The sequence below is a fragment of the Sinocyclocheilus grahami genome, unplaced genomic scaffold, assembly GCF_001515645.1.
Source record: "Sinocyclocheilus grahami isolate Dianchi unplaced genomic scaffold, SAMN03320097.WGS_v1.1 scaffold57.1, whole genome shotgun sequence".
NCBI classification, from domain to species: Eukaryota; Metazoa; Chordata; class Actinopteri; order Cypriniformes; family Cyprinidae; genus Sinocyclocheilus; species Sinocyclocheilus grahami.
Window position 1 is genome coordinate 830435 of NW_015505236.1, and position 22913 is coordinate 853347.

The 22913-nt window shown below is 34.7% G+C and overlaps 2 protein-coding genes across 4 annotated transcripts; both read right to left on the reverse strand.

The window, feature by feature from the left end:
• Window positions 1-1803: 1803 nt before the first annotated feature.
• gucy2cb (guanylate cyclase 2Cb) lies at window positions 1804-17586 on the reverse strand. The gene is made up of 27 exons (XM_016270712.1): window positions 17385-17586; window positions 15783-15895; window positions 15627-15694; window positions 14402-14617; window positions 14188-14309; window positions 13903-14002; window positions 13611-13716; window positions 11793-11934; window positions 11623-11705; window positions 11423-11537; window positions 11221-11302; window positions 11028-11130; window positions 10861-10923; window positions 10695-10766; window positions 10464-10568; window positions 10279-10365; window positions 9429-9561; window positions 9183-9320; window positions 6663-6754; window positions 5862-5953; window positions 5535-5690; window positions 5014-5206; window positions 4751-4925; window positions 3802-3900; window positions 2502-2596; window positions 2240-2316; window positions 1804-2147 (listed from the first exon to the last, which is right to left on the reverse strand). Exons 1-27 carry the CDS (start codon window positions 17584-17586, stop codon window positions 1949-1951), a joined length of 3228 nt encoding a protein of 1075 aa, XP_016126198.1. The 3' UTR covers window positions 1804-1948.
• Window positions 17587-19752: 2166 nt separating this feature from the next.
• On the reverse strand, window positions 19753-22427 carry csdc2a (cold shock domain containing C2, RNA binding a). Of its 3 annotated transcripts, none has more exons than XM_016270713.1 (4): window positions 21817-22168; window positions 21509-21718; window positions 20552-20674; window positions 19753-20454 (listed from the first exon to the last, which is right to left on the reverse strand). In XM_016270713.1, exons 1-4 carry the CDS (start codon window positions 21903-21905, stop codon window positions 20292-20294), a joined length of 585 nt encoding a protein of 194 aa, XP_016126199.1. In that variant the 5' UTR covers window positions 21906-22168; the 3' UTR covers window positions 19753-20291. The 3 variants fall into 3 exon arrangements, with proteins under 3 accessions (XP_016126199.1, XP_016126201.1, XP_016126200.1); XM_016270715.1 differs by having other exon boundaries at window positions 19755-20454; window positions 21803-21875; XM_016270714.1 differs by lacking the exon at window positions 21817-22168 and adding an exon at window positions 22183-22427 and having other exon boundaries at window positions 19756-20454.
• Window positions 22428-22913: the final 486 nt, after the last annotated feature.

The following is a 22913-nucleotide window of genomic DNA, read 5'->3' on the forward strand; positions in this document are numbered from 1 at the left end:
AGTTTCTTTTTCAAAAAATACTCTGCTGTGTCCGAAGCGTTTATCCTGTTTATTATAATATTTACATGAAAATTAAATATCTCATGTATGAAACACTGTTACACGAACAGTCACTGAATAACTTTGTTGCACAGGGTTTCATATCGCCGCATGGTTAAACGTATTATTGCAATTGCATTTAAAGTTTAGCTTATTGCTGTGTCAGTTCAGTTTAAGAAGGACAATTAGAAGTTTTTTGGAAAGAAAAATATCGAACCTAATTTTTACAACACTTGATAACAGGGCCGTGCACAGTGGGGTGGCCCGGTGGCTAGAGCCACTGCCCCTTTGCCCTCAGCTGAGATTTATGCTGTAAAATATTAAATGTCTAATACTTACAGGGGAGAGTGGGGTAAGATTAGCCATTTTTTACTTATGCGGTCCTCAAAATAAGTTAAAATGATGCAGAAGTACAATGAAAGTATATATCCTATATCCTATCCTAATGAAAATATTCCTATCATTTTAAATGATCAGTATGTATCTATGACAAAGGGTTCTAAAAATATGGCTTCTTATAAAAAAAAGTGTTCCCATGGCTCAGTTTGCCCCGGGTTAGGGGTAATATTGTTTGCATTTCTGAAACAATATGTTGAACAGTAAAGTTGTAGCCTTCCTAAAAACAAACTAAACAGAGTTTGTTGGCCATTAGGGACTACAAGTGGAAAGATATATCTGATTATAATGCGATGAAAAGCATTTTCTGGTCCTTATCAGAGAAGGATTTGGTGCACGTGTACACTGTCCCTATCAAATAAACTACAAAATATGTATATATGATAAACTAAACCAGTAATATCACTGTCACGGTTCTGTGTAAAATGAACTCGCACGAAGATGAAGATAAAAGTCTTTAATATTATCCACACAAGGTAATCCACAACAGGAAGGCATAAGAAACACGTACACATTGACGAGACCGGACAAAGAAACACTGAACTGAATACAACTTATATGGGGAGGATAATTGACAAGACACACCTGAACATAATGACACAATCAAGGGGAGACAGAAACTAGGTCAATGGAACATGAGGGATCAAATGAAAACCAACACAATAGTTCATAACAAAAGTTTATAATTTAGAGATTTAACTTAACTACAGTGCCTTATGATGGGGTTAAAATGCTGACTCAATTTACCCCACAGCATTTGGCTTACTTTGCCCCATAGCTGTCATATGGAAAAAAATAGCTACTGTTGCTTACCAGTTCAGGCTAATATTTAGCTAAATGATTTGCATGGTTTTATATGTTGCTAAATCCCCTATATGTATCATAAACTTTTTTGGATCTGGATCAATTTGCTTTGATGTAACAACCATATGTTATGCTAAAATTTGACTTTGACAAGCCAAAAACAGTTTTTAAAGTAAATGGGTGCCTTCCATTCCCCCCATATGTTTCTCCTTTTCACAGTCTGGCAGAAATGATGGGTGGTTCCAAAAAACATGGTCACATGACAGTAAAAGTGTACAGTTGCCATGAAACAGGGGGTGGGTCAACTTACCCACTGGCTCAACTTACCCCACTCTCCCCTACTTCCATTGAAGATGAGGCAGAAGCAGGCTCAGAGAGTGAGGGAGAGCCCATTCTTCTCAAAACATCTACAATAAAGTCTGAAATTATTTCAGAGTGTGCTGTCTTCTCTTTTAATTGTATATTTGTAACAACTGAATCATTTGTATTAACAAGCACCCACCCCCCTAGTGCCCCTTTTTTGGTTCGGGCCACTGCCCCTCAAAATGTATGTGCACGGCTCTGCTTGATAACAACTAATAATGTTAGATAACTCTATAATAATAAATCCAAATATACAGTATTTACATTTTAACATTTACACTGAAATCCAGTTCTGTTAGCAAGAAAGGGTTTTTGGTCCAGACGCACATGTGGCAGTGTGTTGGATTTACAGGTATGTGCTAAAATTGTCACCGGTGGCCAGGTGGAGATACTCTGGCTGCTCTGTGCAATCCATTTCCACTTCCACACAGAGCTTCCTGTGACGTGCTGAAAGGGTCTTTCTCTTCCACAAGCTGGAGGGCCGCTTCTCTAGACACGTCTTTATCATTTGAGACAGGTCCTGCTGCAGATTCTGGAAGTTTTCCCTGCCAGGAGGAGAGTTCACAATAATGAAATCTAACCAAGTAATGCATTCACAGTCGAGTTATGAGGATTGATCATAAAATGTTAAACTCACGCTGTTGGAGGTGTTGGCAGATTGTAATTTTGCCCTGTAACTCCCGTCAGCCAGTATGTTGTTTCTTTTCCTTTACCCTGTAGTGTATATGAGGACCAGTGCTGTTATTGTAAGACAAACTATTTCATTTAATATTCAAAACTGAAAATATAAAAAAGCTAATTCAAACTATTAATAAATATCATGATAGTGTATAAATAACACTAATGAGAACAATTGTGAAATCACTATTTTACAAAACTGAGAGACAATAATCACACACCTTTAAGTAAGTTTCTCCTCTCTTTTCATACTCAAACTTGCAGTCTGTGCGCTGGAGAATGTTGATAGTCGACTGACTCGCATGAATTCGTAGTGCTGGGGTGAAAAGATCAATGTAGAATAAAATACAGAATAGCAGCAGAGGGATTTCTCACAATGCTTTCTTTGGTTAGGGAAAGATGGAGAACAGATGTACAGTACCACTCAAAAGTTCGGTAACATTTATTTTAAAAAAACTAGCATTTTACAGTTTTTCCTCAATCTTTCTTTCAAACTGTTGAAAGATTCTACAAATTCACTGGAAAATATCTGCCCCTTTGTACCCCTACTTGCCATTGTCATGAAATGGGGATCACAATCTTGCCAATCAATCAAGTTTAGAAACATATATAGAGTTTGCCCAGCACAATCACAACCATTTTTTAATGAGGATGCCCTAAAGATCACAACCCCAAAGAGCAGCAGCTGCAGCACTGCTGTATAAATATATTTATATTTGTACATTACATTTGTGTTACATGTAAACATTCACAGTTGCTTGTTGTGGAAGAGCAATAGTAAGAATGTGTGGTGGTGTTGTACGGGGAAGACAACAAGAGTGTGTAAAAATGAATAAACGATGGTAAAATTTCAGTTTACATGTAACAAATGTCTACAAAAATAAATGTACTGTATAAATAAAGATCTTCATTTCCTTTTTGTGTACTACAGTGTTGACCTCTCCCAATACATTTTTACCTACTGTTGAAATATGTATCTAAAATGCTCAGTAAAATTCATTCAACAACAAAATGAAATTTGAATATAACACAAAAAGAAATTAAATGAAATCTGCATATAACAAATAGACAACAACGCTTTTCATTTTGGGGGCATTTGCCAAGTTACTGGCACAATAACTAGGTTTTGAAGCATGAATTAAATGTTTTGGGTGAGTTACTACCTTTTGCAGACATGCAATAGGGTTCTGATGTTTCAGCAAACAGTTTTGACAATTGCACATTGTTTTGTGCAAAAGCAATTGAGAAAAACTGTAATGCAATTTGAAGTAACATTTTCTATTTTAATATATTTCAAGATGCAATATTTTCCTGTGATGGCAAAGCTGAATTTTCAACAGCTATTACTCCAGTCTTCAGTGTCACGTGATCCTTCAGATTCTAATAAGCTGATTTGATGTTTATCTCTTATTATCAGTGTTGAAAACAGTTGTGCTGCTTAATATATTTGTGGAAATCAGGATTCTTTGATGAATAGAACGTTCAAAATAACTGCATTTATTTAAAAGAAGCACTACTCACGTAGACCTGTGGACTCCATACGAGATGCTGTGTTCACAGTGTCTCCAAACAGGCAGTATCTGGGCATTTTAATTCCAACTACACCAGCAGCACAGGGCCCTGTGCGCATTAGACAGACATATTACAAACTGTACGTTTTTAATAATTTTCCAGAGGTCTACTTCTAGTTCAAATTCAAATTTTGTCATCATTTACTCTACCTCAAGTTATTCCAAACCTGTATGAGTTTCTTTCTTGTGGGGAACAAAGATAGTTTGAAGAATGTCGGATAACCAAACACTTGCTGGTAGCCAATGACTTCCATAGTATGGAAAAAAATAATACAGAAGTCAAGGGCTATCAGCAACATTCTTCAAAATATCTTCTTTTGTGTTCAACAGAAAAAAGAAACTCATACAGGTTTGGAAGAACATGAGGATGAGTAAATGATGACAACATTTTCATTTTTGAGCAAACTATCCCTTTAATTATCATAGACAGACTGTTTACCCTGATCTCAGTAAAATGTGAATAGTACCATCAGAATTATATGAAATCATTTATAGCGTGGAAGTAGAAGTGGAACATCAAGAACCATCCTGTGATCAAAAAGTACATCTCTGTGTTACCAGTCTAAACAATCTTATCACATTTCCATTTGGTTGATCACATCTATAGCCAAGTGATATGCAAATGGAAAATTATAATTTAGTTGTTCTTAATTCACTTTTAAAAGGAATCCTCATTTACATTATGTGCAGGAAATCTAGTGTAAAACAGTATAAGATGTTTGAAGCGAGACAGTTCTGGGTCACTGATGACTTCTTCATCATCTTTTTTTCTTACACTAACCCTAATATTTAAACATATTTTTTTGCCGCTGTGCCTTTAAGAAATGCCCTCTGCAATACTGGAAAACTTGAAACTATTAGTTTATAAGAATACAGTACAATGAATGACTGGCCGCTACCTGAATGCACACCGATGCGGATCCACATGGGTATCCCAGGCAGATGCTGTAACTGAAATGTGCCCATGAAGGACAGGATGTCCAGTGCCATGCAGCAGATATCCTTTGCATGCCTGTTCCCATTGCGTCGAGGAAGACCAGACACCACCATGTATGCGTCCCCAATCGTCTCCACCTGAAAGAGATACATACATATCACTTGGAATTCCAGGACTACTAAGTACAATAGTGAACAAAACACACTGTTCATTTGTCTTAAATACCTTATAGACATCATGATTGTCAAGGATGCTGTCAAAGTTTTTGTAGATGTCATTGAGCATGTCCACCACTTCCATGGGTGTGCTGAAGTGGCACAGTGTGGTGAAACCCACAATATCGCTGAAGTAAATGGTAACCTCGTCAAAGAGCTCAGGTTCCACTTTTCCTGTTTCCTTTAGAGAGCGCACAACAGGCCTGAAACATTGAGAGTTAATGATTTGATTAATTAGCTGGCAGTAATTACATTAAAGTCTACACAATTTTGTCTAAATAACAATAAAACACTAAACAAATGCGTTTAGAATGCAAAATTTGCAAAAATTTATAATTATTTAAAGATTAGGCTACATTTAACTAAATTGAGCAGCAGATGACAGCAATGGTAATCTAAATGTAAAAATATGGAAAACGAGTATGTACAATTTAAAAAATCACCAATGCTGGCCAATAACCAATATGTTACTGATATATTGTGCATCTCTAATAAGACTCTGCAGTGTTTTTCTGTTTGTTGTATTCAGACCCTGGCAGAAGCATGAAGTTCAGGCAGTCCGCTCTGTCTCTCTCAGCCTTGTACAGAGCTGTGCGTTCCTCAACCAGCCGCTCCAGGTTACGGGAATACATCTGCAGCCGGCGGATCAGGTTCTCCATGTAGCTCTCATGTTCCTGGTTGTCCAGACTATTCAAAATCAAATCAGGAAATCATTTATTAGAGAGAGAATTATTATTTAATGGGAGTTTTAGATGGTCCTCATACAGTCTAATGGTCTAATGTGTTTATTGCATGTTCTATGTGGTTACAATCTCTGTATGATTTTTCACCGGTTGAACAAAAGCATATAAAGGTGACCTGACAATCTTCCATAGAGTGTTTTCTATCTTTTTGAAGTCTGGTCTTCTGTCTGGGTCTTCGTCCCAACAATTTTTGATCAACATGCACACCTGGAGAAACAGATTACTGAGAACCAAGTAATATGGGACCGATTGTTACCTGACTTAGCTCGAAAAACTTAGATGACATGCATATCTTTTATCAACTTCAAAATTTATATAGTATAAAGGAAAATGGGTAACACTTCACAATACGTTTTTCATTTGATAGTTAACCACATTAGTTAGCATGAAGTAAGAATGAACAATAATTCTATAACATTAAAAATCTTAATCAATGTTAATCTCAACATTTACTAACACATTTTTAAGATGAAACATTGTATTTGTTAACATGAGTTAATGCACTGCGAACTAACATGAACATATTTATTAGCTAACATAAACAAAGGTTAATAAATGCTGTAAAAATATATTGCTTATTGTTAATGTTAGCTGATGCATTAACTAATGTTAACAAATAAGACCTTATTGTAAAGTGTAAAGTATCCAACCATTTTTAAACACGGTAACCCATCAACTAATTCATCTAACTAATTTATTGGTTCTGTGGTGGGAGAAAATTAATTTCTAAAAGCACAAATATTCCAAGCAAGCTTTCAAATAATATAAGATCATAAAAGCTGAATGCTTATGGCACATTTCCAAATGCAGGCTATTATATGTCAACTACCTGTATGTTTTGGCTGCTTTGCATAACTATTTGGCTGCCATTAGTACAAATAACAATTTGTGTATGCATAGATACACACATACACACCTCTTGTTCTCTTTCACTGGTGTTCTCAAAGATTAGATCAGGTCTGAAGAAAGAGGATGTCATACTAGGGAATTGCACTCTGGCCAGTTTCTCTAGAAAAAAAAAAAAGTGGATCAGTAAAAGGAATTATAATAATTTCCAAATCTATCTGAATTTCATCTGTTAAAAATACACTACCAGTCAAAAGGAACAAAACTTAAATATTAAAAAAACACTGTGCTCGCGAAAAATGACAAAAGTTTTTCTTGTTTCATTCAGTATCCTTTCAGCTCACAAGCTCCAAAAAAAATTATTCTCGGTTCCATGAGTCAGTGAGTCCTTGACTCGAGAACTGTCCCTGTCGTGAACGTATTGTTCAGAGAGGTTTTGCGAACCGAGTCAATTGATTCACTGAAAAGAGCAGACTCAAATAAACGATTCTTTGGTGTAATAGCTGCTGGTATTTGTAATTCTATTACAAAACACTGCGTCAGTAATATACTATTATTACGTATAATACTGCCCACACTACTGTTTGGACTGCTGAGCATCAGTCTGGTAAAGTTCAGTTCAGGAGAAAAATAGAGACATCAGTCTTGATATTTCCTATCTGATCTTTGGATATCTGATCCATCTACTGCATCATTAGCAGATATATCAGAGCATTGATATTTGCTAGTGATATTTGATCTTTGGGAAAATGCCAAATTGTTAATCCATTGAATCTGTTTTGTTTCACTGGGAAAATGAAATTGCCGAGAAATGTTCTCTGTCACCTAGGCTTCTTCATGCAATGACACCACTTGAAAAGACAGTACAGTAAGGGCAACCTGAATGTAACAGCATTCAGAAGGAGCCCATCTATAGATCCCTCCAGAAGATATAAAGTTGGAGGAAACGAGAGGCTCTGAGGACTCTCTTGTTGAACTGGAAATATTGGCAGATTTCTCCATTGCAACAGAACCACTGATGATCCAGGTAGAGGAGCCTGAATACCAAACTCCACTTGCTGGAGTGAAAATATTTCCACGTTCTTCAACCACAGCAGAAAAGCCATGGTTGATTCAGGTGGCTCCTCAACATCCTCTACCTGATGATGAGGAAATATGGCCATTTTTCTGTGCTGCGGCAGAACCATTTCTGGTTCAGTTTGAGGAACCTGAACAGCAAACTCTACCTGATGAGGTGAAAAAATGACCATGTTCCTCTCCAACAGTAGCTCAACCACTGATGGTTCAGGAAGCACCTCAACATCTTTCTCTACCTGCTGAGGAGGAAATACTGCCATCTCTGTCCACTGTAAATGAACCGTTGACAATTCAGGTGGCACCTGATAAAGTGGAGCAAGAGTGTCTACTTGAAAGACGAAGGAGTAGAAGGACAGAGCAGGAGAGAAAGACAGACACTTCAACTATAAAATGTCCAGATGCAAGTCCACCACCAGCAAAGGCAAACCTTGCTTGGATGGGCACCAGCAGTGCACACAATACCAAGACAGAGGAAGAGACAATAAAGAAGGAAAGAGAGGTTGAAGATAGAAGATACAACGACAGAGCAGGCAGCAAATATTGTTTCACCACTGGCAAAGGGAAAAATGAGAGACATACAGGAGCCTGAATGCAGCAGCAAAATCAGCCGAAAGAAGGGATTTCTTTTCATTCATAAAATGGCAGAGAAAAAGGTTGCTGCAGAGAAAGAGAAGATGAAAATCAGAAAAGAGGAGAAAATACAAAGGAAGTTACTGTACAAATAATATGTCAATGTTCCATCTATGAAACACCTGCTCATCAACAAACACAACAGGTTCAATAAGTCATATAGAACCTAGAGGATGGTCAATGTTAGACAGGTGGTGGACGACAAAAAAAGAAAAAGAATATAACACGAATGTGCTGAGAGAGACAAGAAAGATCAGTCCCTCCAGGAAAAATCACAATATAAATCAAGATCCTTGTCCAAATGTTATTCATGCCTTACTTAATATGTCCTGCCGCTGTCTTACATTGAAAAGAGAAAAAACATCAACATTCAGATAACTGAAGCAAATTAAAAATAAAAACTTTTTCTAAAATATTTCTGCTTTCAAATATTTAATCTGTAGACAAAAATAAAATCTCTTATCTAATTGTAGGTCTGTGGGGCGTATGTAATTGCGCATGATAATATTTTAATTCATAATTATATTTCATGTAAGTTTGTATAATTTGCACCATATTTTTCATAAAACAACAATTTTTGGATTACTAAATTCCAAATTTTAATCTTTATAATGCAAATATAAAACATTTTGGCAACTTTAAAGCTTCATTCCCTATTCATTGTAATTGCATGAATAAGAGCTACCAGCATATTATTCCAAAAAAATATTTTTTTTGTGTGAGTAAATGATTTAGTTCAGAATTTTCATTTTTGACTTAACTATCCTTTTAAAATTAAACATGGCATGTAGCATAAACAAATGCATGCATGATGGGAAATTACCAGTAGGTGTCACCGGTGAATGTGTATTTTTATGCGGCTTTCTATAAATCTTTCTCTCACCAGTACGATCAGAGCAGGCGCTTGTATAGAATGTGCACTTTCTCATCATGATTTCCTGTGAAATGATAGCAAAACTGTACACGTCTCCTTTCTGAGAGATCCCCTGCTTCCTCAAGTGTTCAGGGGCCGTCCACAGATCTGAGACAAGCGGAAACACAAATGGTTAACCAAATAACTATTGCTTAAAATAACAGTGTAGGAATAACTGAGATTCTTTTCCATGATAAAAATAAACCACCCTTTCACCTTTACTGGGAGGGAGAATAGTATTGAAGCCAAAGTCTGCAATCTTAACTACCATACGGTTGTCAACCACGCAGTTAGTCGATTTAAGACGCCCGTGGACTGCAATGTTGCTTGCATGGAGATAAGACATGCCCTGCAGAGGGCAAAGAGTTTATGCGGAAACCTAGGTTAGTACAGTACATATACATAACTAGTCATATATTTTATAGCCTATATTAAACCATCTATGCAGGCATAGCTATATGCAAAGCATATACGTACGCAAATACATTTTAAATTTAATGGAATAGTTCGCCCAAAAATTAACATTTTCTGAAAATAATGCACAATCAACACGACTCCAGTCCATCAATTAATGTTTTGTGAAGCAAAACCTGCATGTCTGTAAAAAACATTAAAATGATCATATAGGGCGTTTTAACTTTAAAACGTTTATAATCCATAATAATGCTTCCTTCATTGAAAAGGTCCATCCCCTGTTGTCCTTTCAAATCAATGCCCACCAACATATTTGTTTAGATCTGTTTTCAATAGTAAACCATGCTTGATCTGTGCATATTTCTGTCCTGATTCAGATAAGATTACTTTTCACTGGAGAGAGCAATATTATGGATAGAGTGCTTGTGGATTCTCTCATTCTGAAGGCACCCATTCACATGTCTGATGAAGAAACAAACTCATCTACATCTTGGACGGCCTGAGGGTGAGTACATTTTCAGCAAATTTTCGTTTTTGGGTGAACTATTCCTTTAAACAGTTACTCTAGGCATAGCTATGCAATCAATCAATCAATAAATCTGAATTTTAAAAATGCTAAATTAAGTTATAAACACCTGTATCATTCCATTACCTTTGCAATGTCATACATGACAGAGATCTTAAACTGCCAGTCCATGAAGGTCTCTTCTGGGTATGAAATCTTATCATTGAGCGCATACTAAAAGAATAAATAAAAACATATTATAGTGTTTGTCTACTAAATCAGAATTTAAGATACCTTTATTTTCATTATATGAGGCTCATTGTAATACTCACTCTAAGGGATCCTCTCTCTCCATATTCAAACACGCCAAAATACTCATTGTCAAATTTGACTGTCCCATAAAATTTGGTCAGGTTGTAATAATCAATTTTCAATAGCTGAAATGGAAGTGGCATTATGACATCGGTTGTGAACAACAGAAAGTTAATTAATTTATTTTTTCATCTTAAAATGATTCAGTGTCAGTGTTTTGTTATTCAGTGAAGAGAATGAAGTCCCAGTACCGCGTTGAGCTCTATCCTCTGTCTTTCAGTGAAGCTTCCATCTGTAAGCCTTAATTCCTTAAGGATAACAATCTATAAAGAAACAACCTTGTTACAAAAACTCAGTGAAAACAGTGAAAAAAAGTAATGGAATAATTTGAGATAAAAGTGAGAATTTTTACAGTACCTTTTTATCATAGCGTGCACGGCGTAGGATGTAGCTACTATTTTGTGTAGAGTCTTCCTCAATCTAATGACAAGAGATAATTAAATATGTAACATTGTAAAAACATTTCATTTTTAATAACAATTTAGTATAAAAGTAAATGATAAACTTTGATGCCAGTGCATTACCTTCAGACTGATCATATTCCACTCATTCGACTCTAAAGGCATAATGAGCTCGGAGGAAATATGAGACCATCTTTTTTGCATGTGACGGTAATGTCTATTTTGCCTTTAAAATATATACATAAACAATAGTAAATATCTTGCTACATACAATTTCATAGAATACTTGTTTTTTTTTTTTAAGTATCGCTCTAACCAGTAAAAGATGAAGGCAAGTGTACCCATGATCCCCACAACAGCAGTACACAATACTATGACAATGATGTCGGCTTGGAAGTCTAAATAAATAAATCATGATTTTACATAAACAGCATAGTACATTTATTTCATAATATACAATAAAGCTTGATGCTTAAACTAAACAGTATGATTTTGACAAATGATGGAATCCTCTATACCTGTGGGATCTGGCTGGTCTTCAGGCAGACGGAGTTGAGGCCAAATGAAGGAAGGATTGCTGTCCTTTAGCTGTGTGTGGTTGGTGGATGTGTTGAACTCATAAAGAATCTTGTACTAAAGTGCAAAAGAAGTCAGTTTGAATGAATAATCCCTCCACAGTTCCACAGATAGAGTGATATGTCTGAAATCTGTGGCATACCTCATTGTTGTTGTTAGTGTAGATCAAAGAAAATATGAGATCCCTGTCACCATATTCATCCAGCTGATAATCTCCAGCTATACCTGTGGTATGGGTTTTTCAGATTTGTAGTATCCTGTGGATCTACCAAAGCAAGTCCAATATTATGAGAAATGACCGAAGCTTTTTACCTTTGAAAGACACATTTCTGAAGTAGTTCATGCTGACAGACTCCATATCCTGAATTTCTGAGGACGGCATCTTCCAGATGGTCCTCATCACCTGTTTGAACAGCAGCACCGCATCATGATACGCTGCAATATAATCATTCATCTGTGCACAGAACAGTGAGAAGATGAGAATTAGTACTTCTAGATCCATAACAGCGAAACATCAGTATGTGAATGTGAAAAAAGTGCAGTTACACTTTAGAAAATGACCAAACTAACACGCAAGAAGACCACATTTAAAACTGTCCTGCAAACTCTGCCTCTATCATTTATATTATATAACATTATATTAATTTTAAAAGTTTATCATAAAAATATAAATTATTTCATTTTAAAACTATGACTACCTAAACAAAGAGCAAAAAAAACAAAAACAATGTCGATATTTCTTGTGTGAAAAACGGTTATGACTGTTTTACAGTTGTGGCAAAATTATGCAACAAGTGTGAAAATACACAATCATTGTAAAGTTTACAGTTCGCAAGGTTTTTTAAAGTCTCACCAAGGCTCCATTTATTCAATCAAAAATACTGTAAAACAGTAATAGTACTACAATTTAAAATAACTGCTTTCTATTTTTAATATATTTAAAAATATGTTTAAAAATGTTACATTCATTCCTGTGATGGCAAAGCGGAGTTATTCCATTACTCCAGTCTTCAGTGTCACATGATCCTTTAGAAATCATTCTAATATGCTGATATGGTGCTCCAAAAACATTTCTTATTATTACCAATGTTGAGAGCAATTGTAATTCTGAATCTTTTTGTGAAATCTGTGATACACATCAGGATTCTTCGATGAATTGAACTTTCAAAAGAACAGCATTTATTTGAAATAGAAATCTTTTTAACATTGTAAATGTCTTTATTATCACTTTTGATCAATTTAATGGATCCTTGCTAAAAGTATTAATTTAAAAAAAAAACATACTGACCCCAAACTTTTGAACGATAGTGTATTATAAATGTACTGTATTTACTGATTGATATTTAAATGTGTGTATTTACCATACACTACATGGACAAAAGTATTAGCACACATTTCTTAATTATTGAATTCAGGTGTTTCAGTCAGGCCCATTGCCACAGGTATATCAAATCAAGCACAGCGCCATGCAGTCTGCATTTCCACACATTTGTGAAAAAATAGTTTTTTCTGAAGAGCTCAGTGAACTTTTGAAACAAGTCAGTTCATGAAATTTCATCCCTGCTCTATATTCCTCAGTCAACTGTAAGTGGTATTACTGGAAAGTAGAAGCGTTTAGGAACAGCAGCAAGAAGTGGAAGATCATGAAGTCACAGAGCAAGGTCACCGAGAGCTTGCTTCTGCTGATTCCATCGCTGTACCAAAATTCCACTGACATTAACAAAAACTGTGCAGATGGAGCTTCATGGAATGGGTATCCATGGCTGTATGCAAGCCTCAAATCACCAAGTACAATGCCAAGTGTCAGATGGAGTAGAGTAAAGCACACTGCCACTGGACTCACTGGACTCAAAATCATGTGGAAAGCCTTCCCAGAAGAGTGGAAGATGTTATAGCCGCAACAAGGGACCAACTCCATATCTATGTATTTAGAATGCAATGTGGGTGTAATGGTCAGGCCAGTACTTTTGTCCATATAGTGTATGTAAACGGCACGTTAAGAAATAAATATAACAAGGCAAAAGTGATTTCTGGGACAGAATGAATGGTGATTGAGATTTTGTTTGAGATTTCAGAATAAGTTTTGACCTGTCAGGATATAAATAGGAGATTAATAAAAACTTTACCCACCGTGTTGTTACCAGAAGTGTCAATGGTGTATTGTCTTGTGTTGGGCATTGTTAGCACCAGGACATTTTTCATAGCATCATTAGATGTCTCATTATAATATCTGTCGCTGTGAAAGAAAGTTGGTATTGTTTCTGAATTTTCAGTCTTTGTAGACTTTTTAAATGAGGCTTTTTGAGATCAGCACAGTTATATTACTCACTTAGCATGGTTATCCATGCACATTTAGTCATGAACAGTAGCTATGACATACATTACTAGCTCTCTAGATTAAAGAAAGCAAGAGTTGACTGACTTGTAAAGGTCAATCAGAAGAAAAGCGATTTCATTATCAGAGTCCATAGTGCCGTTCTTCAGATCCATGATGTCATCAGGTGTTCCACATAAAATGACCACTGTAAAACAGAAACCAAGTAACAGAAATAAATAAATAAATAATAAACAAAAATTGCACTGCAACTTATCAGACTGTTGGAAGATTTTTGACCAGAGACACACATTAAGGCATACATTACCATAAGTAAAACATTTACAAACTAAGGTTGTGTTTCCTTAGTTTTCAAATAAAATAAGTTCTCACAGTTACTCTCCCGGCCATGGCTTCCAAGAGCCTTACTGAGGTCATCCTCTTTTCGCAGAATCACGATTTTCTCTAAACTACGGGAAAAGTTGCCTGAAGCCACCTCAAGTGCATTTATGTACCTACAGACAAGACCCAAAATTATACAGAGAACCATATAGGAATATCTCTTCTGTTGTTGAAAACTACTAATGTACAGTCACTACATACTCACCAAAAACAGTCCTCTGTGTTATTCTGTTTCTTGTATATGTACGCTGTTTTCCATTCAGGCTTGATATCATCTGTGACATCCCAAAAGTGAAAGAAGAAGCTGGAGATTTTTCTTGCTGGAGGCAGAAGTCGAGTCAGATCTCTCTTGAAGTCACAAGACAATCCAAAGCTTCCGGCTGAGATGATGGGCATGTTGAGGTTCAGACCAATCTCCAGACTACAAAAGTGGTCACACACAAATCACAAGTTCTTCCAGCTACAGTAAACTCAGTTTCAGATGGCACGGAAATTGACCAAAGTTTTTGCTTCATGATCGTTTTCTAATCTTACACTAACTTTCAGTCATTAAATAGCATATTTTTTATTTTTCTAGTTTAGTTGGTCAACAGTACCTGCTTTCTAAGTAGTAATCTACTACTCTAAATGGTTTGATTTAATAGCTTAATCCATAACTCATATCATAACACTTAAATGGATGTTATTGAAAATGTATTATTTAAATCTATATAAATTAAACTCCTTGAACTTAAGATTGCTTTTTTGACGAACTTAAGTAAAGTTTTATATGTCATTTCAAAATTACTTCTATTGTTTTTGAAATAGGGTTAAAGTGTAACTGCTAAATGTACTGAATGCATTTATGGTAAACTTAAATATACTTTAATGTCACTTCTATTGAAACATTCATCATGTATTTAAATAGCTGCAATTTAGTATATTTAAAATATATTAACTTTAAATGTAATATTGAATAAAACACTACAGTTAAAATTATAATCCTGTGGTTTAGTATGTTAATCAAGACATCAAAATACTTCTTTAACCCACAACAAAAGATTATTAAAACATAATGATTTAAAATGTAAATGTAAAACTTTTAATTGGAAACTATAACAAAGTGCAATTTTGAAAAGTGCGAGTGTTGCAAAACTCATTAAAGTGGACTTTTATTTAATTTATATTATCTGCAAGTCCAGTTTTAAAAAAATATATACTTTTAAGATTCAAAATACCAACAAGTGCATAAAGTTAATAAAATAATAAAAGTTAATCAAATTAGATAATAGATATAATATATATCATATATTAGATAATAAAATTAACTTTTTCACAAGAAATGGATTTCTAAGGATTTAGGCAGACCTAAGGATCTTCTGAGGATCTACAGCAAGATCTAAAGCAAGAAACCAAGGAAATACAGACAAATACAGTAAAATCGAACATACTCAGCCATTTGGAAAGTAGCGTAAGTGCAGGTTGGTCCCAGCAAAGCACATCCCTCCTCCCCTGCATTCTAGAAAGAAATCACAATGATCAGTGTGAAGACACTTTATATAGTTTCTATAAAGTATGTCAAAGGAATTAAGAAGACCAGAACTGACCGCAAGATCATTTAAAATTTCAACCCCCTCACAGGTGCTACTGGCGCAGCCTTTTTTCAAGTAGTAAATGGTTTTAAACCCTCTGAATTTTACCTCTAATTGGGGATTCACCTCTAGAAAAAAAGGTGGAAAAAGAAAGAAATTAGATTAAAACTATAATACCAATTTAGAATTAACATGATTATTTCAAACTGAACTACATTTCATATTTAAACAATAGTAGTTGTCATAAAATTTTATGTTTCTTTTGTTTAACATAATTAGGCTATGACTTTGCAAGACTGTAATTTATGGCAAGCCATTTTAGCTTAAAATATTCCCAGTCTTACTCGTTGTAATCGCATTTTTACTATACAATTCAATTAAAAAGCTTTACAATTAAATTCTTAGTAACAATTCCAATTAGAGAGCTCTCTAATTAAATGTTTTACTAGTAACAATTCTGATTAGAGAGCTCTCTAATTTAATTCTTACTAGTAAAAATGCAATTACAGAGCTCTATAATTCATTTTTATACTAGTAAAAAACCACATTAAAGATATGTTTAATTGCAGAGCTCTGTAATTGAATTAAAGAGATCTCTAATTCAGTCATTACAGTAACAATTGAATTAGAGAGCTCTCTGATTTGAATTATTACTAGTAAAAATGTATTTAGAGAGCTCTCGAAATGTAATTATTACTAGTAAAAATTCTGTTGTAGACCTCTGTAATTAAAAATGAATGGAAGTCAATGGAGACATATGACTAGTAAAAATTCATTTGTAGAGCTCTTTAATTGGATTTGTTACTAGTAAGAATTTAATTAGAGAGCTCTGTAATTGGCTTTGTTACTAGTAAGAATTTAATTGTAGAGCTCTCTAATTGAATTGTTACTAGTAAAAATGCAATTACGACGAGTAACTCTGGGACTATTTTAAGATAAAATGACTTGCCATATGTCTCCATTGGCTTTTTAATTTGCTCTACAACTGAATTTTTACTAGTAAGAATTACTATTTAATTCGTACTAGTAACTATTCCAATTAGAGAGCTCTCTAAGTCAATTTTACTAGTAATAATTCCAAGTAGAGAGCTCTCTAATTAAATTTTTACTAGTAACAATTCTGATTAGAGGGCTAATCTGCAATTACAGAGCTCTGTAATTAAATTTTTACTAGTAAAATACCATTAGATAAATGTTTAATTGCAGAGCTCTGTAACTGAATTAAAGAGCTCTCTAATTCAGTTCTTACTAGTAAGAATTGATATTGTAGAGCTCTCTAATTGAATGCAATTTCAGAGCTCTCTAATTCGGTTAGAGAGTTCACTAATTCAATTGTTACTAGTACAAATTGCATTAAAATTTGAATTAGAGAGCTCTCTAATTCAATTAGGGAGCTCTATAATTCAACTGTTACTATAGAAACAATTGAATTAGAGAGCTCTCTAATGATAATTTTTACTAGTAAGAGCTGAATTGTAGAGCTCTCTAATTCAGTTTTTACTAGTAAGAATGCAATTGCAGAGCTCTAATTGTAATTGTATTTTAAGCTAAAAAGGCTTGCCATAGTAATTTAAATAGTCTCTCTTCATATTTTGCCAAGTTAGGATCATACTTTACCATCTTCAGAGATCTCAGAATCATTTCCAACAGCTCTCAGCACCACCGGCTTTACAAAATTGATACTCCAGGGCGACACATCGTCATCCAATAAAATAACATTCATCAGAAGTGTTCCATTGAAGCAAGACTCTTTCATAAAGTGACTTTTCTTTAGTAGTGTCCATGATAGACATGCAAATAACCAAATATGGTAATCCATATTCAAATGTTAAGAAGGCGAAACGACAAAAAATAAAGTCTCTCGGCCTTTGAGGTCAGCAAAATATTTACTTCGAATTGATTTTCATTGAAACGTGTTTGTAGTTGTTCAGCTATTTTCTGAGTTAAATCCAGCAGACTTCATCATTTATATTCCAAGAATGGAAAATGTAGAAGAAAAACAATAAAGACTTTTATCCAATCTAGCCTTTTGTCCTAGACAGGCTCGCTTTCACACTGATCACTCTGCTCTCACTTGAGTGTGTTAATGAACAACATAGTCAGTAGTCGTGTCTCAAAACCTAGTGTGCTGCCTACATAGACAGCATTTATGGGCACATTTCCAGCCAGACAGCTTTTTTTTTTGCTGTCTATATAGCTAGTTCACTATGCTAGCTCACACAGTGACTGTCAGTAAGAGTGAAAGTTTAGGCCTCATTAATGCTCTCATAGAGAAGCTTTTATATACATATATTAATCTATCTGTAAGTAATCAAATTTTGTCAAAGCAACTGAAGCAGAAGCTCTAAGGGTCTATTGAACACTATTGTGCAGAGGACGGTGAGAAGGAGTGAAGGACAAAGGTTGAGTCATAAAACCATTGTCCCGTGATAAATGGATGCATCATAAAAGCAATCAGAATGAAGCACCAGTGTTTGTTTTCCCAGCTGAGAGCAGGAAAATACTTAAATTACTCTCTGATGCATGTTATGATTTGTTGTGCTTAAGTTTATTATTTGCATGTTTTATATATTGAATATATTATATACAATATATTATTTAAATGCAATTTTAAGGTTTAATTTATGCCCGGGATTGTGTATTTGTTGGTGTTTTAGAATATACTAAAATGTGTGTTGGCTTTCTACTTAAGGACAGCTAAAAACGCTGAATAAAAATAAATCAATAAATCAATAAAAATAAAAAAGCACACTTCATTATAACCTTTATCTTTTTTCTTGTTAAATGTTCTTGAATGTGCCACACTCATTGTTTTGTGCTTATACACGTTCCTTTCCAACACGTTTATGTACCTGGTGCTTCCCCTCAATAATGATTTATCATATCAAACAATATCATATATTTATGGTTCCGTTTCATTTACGACTTCTGAGAAAAATCTGTGAAGTAAATCTTTTTGTAATCTGGGCCATGAGACGTCAGCAAACATCATAAGTCATAGCCTATCAATCTATCTTTTTTTTTTTAACTGGTCGTTCTCTTCTAGCAAACATGCACATAAATAAATGTGTGATTGTATAAGGTGATAAAGAAAAGTAGCTGTTTCTTTGTAGAAGAATTATTATAGAATTGCCCCATAACTAGTTGCTGGTTTATGAGCTAAGGGTGCAATATAAAATGTATTATAAAAGTGTAAAATGGGTAAATAAAAATGTATTATCCTTTTGTAGGCCTACTGTAGTTTTTTGAATTGCTTTCAATATCTAGTTTTTATGAAGTACTGCTCCCTCTAATGGTCATAACACATGCAGCTCGCTTCCTTTCCACCAATAGATGCCACTACAGTACATCTTAACACATCTACACTCTTAAAAATAAAGGTGCTTCACGATGCCATAGAAGAACCTTTTTTTTCTAAATGGTTCCATAAAGAACCTTTAACATCTGAAGAACCTTTCTGTTTCACAAAGGTTCTTTGTGGCGAAAGAAGGTTCTTCAGATTATAAAAAGGTAAGAAAGAGATGGTTCTTTAAAGAACCTTTGACTGAATGGTTCTTTGTGGAACCAAAAATGGTTCTTCTATGGCATCGCTTGAAGAACCTTTTGAAGCACCTTTATTTTTAAGTGTGTATGCTTTGACATTTTAAGTTTTTGACACTGGATAATACTGTATAATATGTGTATTTCTTTTTCTATGTTATGTATATTTCATATATATTTATATTTGTTGTTATACATATAATAATTAAAATTAATTCAATATATCATATTTATTTTAATTCCTGATTACGCATTTACTTTGGCAGTCTCCATATTTTCACAGTTGCATTTTATCTTTATAAGCACTTCATTTACATAACCTGTATGGAATTTTAAAATGTTTTTAAAAATCTGAAAACCTGAAAGTAGAATAAAGTCATAACTTAAATTTTGATATAAGAAAAAACACTGCATCATGTTCTTTCAGTTTTATTAGAATTATCATAAGAAGCATTGTTCTTGACAAAATGAACTACTGGGATTTGTAGCTTTCTTACAGAAAACTAGTATCAGTCCTATCAATCACAATTAAAGAAATGGAAGTTTACATTGATGTGAATTAATTTATTTTAGGAAATCGGTTTTACATAAATGACTTGACCATACACATCACAATGAACTCAAATGTCTATGTACATAAAGTGAAAATAAATACATAATTAATTACATATAAAGGACAAAATTTCAAACAAGGGAAACACTGCTGCTTTTTGTTTCACAGTTATGTTATGTTCTGCCAATGCTATATTAAAGCTCAGCTGACTTGCATCTCAAAACATGTTCCAACCAGACTTCTCACCAACTTCCTGTTGCTTATTTGCCAGACCGGATAAAACAACAGTTGCATAACCCTAATTGCTATTCCATCCCTATCCTACTAACACACAACACCATTTTACACCAACATGAGCACCTCAAGTTAAACCCCTTCCTTTATCCCTCCCTCTCTGCATTTATTCTTCTGTTGGGCTCTGAATGTGTGAGCTAGGAGCTGATAACTTGCCCAGACCAGGTCTCATGCATCCTTCCAGAAGACAGGTTGGTGATGACCACATCAACGGCTTGGAACTTTATGTTCTTGGGAGGAACAGGACACACTTTGTAGGTCACCTCATCCCCCTCCATTGGCACATATTCCCCCTCAATACTACAAAGAAAGAGTATAATAATATAATATAATATAAAACATAATAAAAATTCTCTATATAATATTTTTAAAACAATTTTTATATTTTTACACTTACTCTGAGATGTGAACAAACATGTCTTCTCCTCCATGGGAGGGACGAATGAAACCATGACCTTGTGACCTTGAGAAGTTCTTGCAAATGCCTTTGAAGACAGGTCCAGACTTGGCTCTTACGGATCTGACAAAATACCAGAGTAAAGAGGCTCTAGATCAACTTATAACACTTCTTTTTGGTAATAAGAAGCGCAAAACATCTCTTTATGTTTCATTGAAATTAACACAACAATACATGGTTCATCGTTTCTAATTAAGATTGACCAATATTTTTTACCAATGCATCTATTGTCTATGCCATTTTACAATAAAATAACAATTATTTTTATTATATTTATATATTTCAGCATCCATTAGTTAATATGCATATTTTAAACATTATGCATATTTACTATATATCTATATAGGGCATTCCTGTAGCCATACCAGTACAATAGCTCATGGTTCTCAACCAATCAGATTTAAGAACCAGAATGAACTGTTGTATAAATAAATAAATATATATATATATATATATATATATATAGTAGTCAACATTTGAAGTGGATCAAAAAAGTTAATTAAAGTTGTTCTAAGACAAGAACACATTTTTGGTTTTAGGACAACTAAGAATGAAAGGTTTTGATCCACTTCAAATGTTGACTAGTGTGTGCGTGTATATATATATATATATAAAATCAGTATAATAACTTTCAGTCTTGGACACAAATGACTCTTTTTGTTTATGTTTCATTATTTATTCATTTTATTTTTATTTATTTGCTCTGATATGTCTTAAATTGCTATGTCTTTTTCACTCTCTTTGGCACGTATTGGTATCTCCAATACTGAAGAACAAAGCAGAAAATTGTATCAATATCAATATCTGGAAGAAAAAACGCATCAGCTACTGTAAAGTCAGACAAAATATTAAAAATAAGTCCAAATTCTTGTATCACATTTACACGCATGTACTCACGCTGAATAGGTGCGTGTGCGTTTGGTTGGCAGTGGACTAGGAGGTTCCCCTGTTTGGGGCGGTTTCCTCTCCAAGACATTACTGCCCTCTCTCAGGAAAGGCAATGAAAGTGAGACAGGTGTATGTGGGCAGTGCAGCTTTCGATGAGATGTAGACGTGCTGTCTGAATCAGCCATTGGTGTGAACTTCACTGGAGATGAGATGAGGCCTCTGTGGTTTGAAAAAATGGTTTTGAAAAACCCAAACAAACAAAAACATTTGAATTATATTTGATATGAAACATTAAAAAGTTGCCTTGAAATATCCACCCTGCCTGACTTGATCTGCTTTTACTGAGGAGACGCTTTTTGTGTTGTGTTGATCTCTCTGCACTCAAATCTGGATGCAGCAGCTGCATCAGGACCACATCCGAGCTTCTTACTAGAGGCGCCTGTTTTTCCCTCTCATTGTTTTCCAATGCGCCAAGGGTTTCTTCCCTGTAGTCTAAGAAAGCCTTATCGACAGTGACTGTGTTTAAACGGTGAGTACGTGTGTTTTATTATCATATTATCAACCTGCGCTCCACAATGATGGTTGTTGACAAGCGTAGTCCACAGTATGCGACACCATTACAGTAAATCAACGGTAATATATACGGACAGGAAAATATAATAGGACAACGATGGAATTCTTACCGTAATGTCTGCCGGTTGATATCTCTTGCGCTGCGGATACAAATATTTCTACATAGCTACATTAGAATGCAGTATTAAATGCTTGAGTACTATCATTCGTGGCCCACATATTCAATTCAAGGGACCCCTACGTAGCACACAATAAATGAGGTTACCGGAGGAGAGGGAGGGACACCCCATCAAAATTGAACGCGAGAGACGCGGCGCGACGCGAGAAAACAAAAACGCTCCAATTATAATCAACGACACTACACTGCTGCAAGCGACAGAACCCTGACGTCAGTCTACAGTCGACCAATCAGAGCGCCCATAATGTAATCCAGGCGAGTTCAAGCATAGACGTATAATATACTTTGTCTAGGAGTTCAAGGTTTTGACGCGACGCAGTGTAGATGCGGTGCTTGTTATTCATGCTTAAAATACTGTAATAGAGAAGAATTTAACTGCATATAATAAGTACGTAACTACATATTGTGCACCTCAGGGGATTTCAAACTGGGGTCAGGTGACCACCAGGCGTCCCCAAGGGAGAGGGTGTAAACAATATACAAAAATAAACAATAAATAATTAAACTAAATAAAAATGATTTAAATAACTCAAACAGTTCAGTACTATAGGGAGTAGAAAACAGTCTAAAATAATACAAGCTAAATATTTTCCAAATAATATTTGACACATTTCTAATATTTTTTTCACAGTATACATTTAATCTTTATACACACACAAAGAG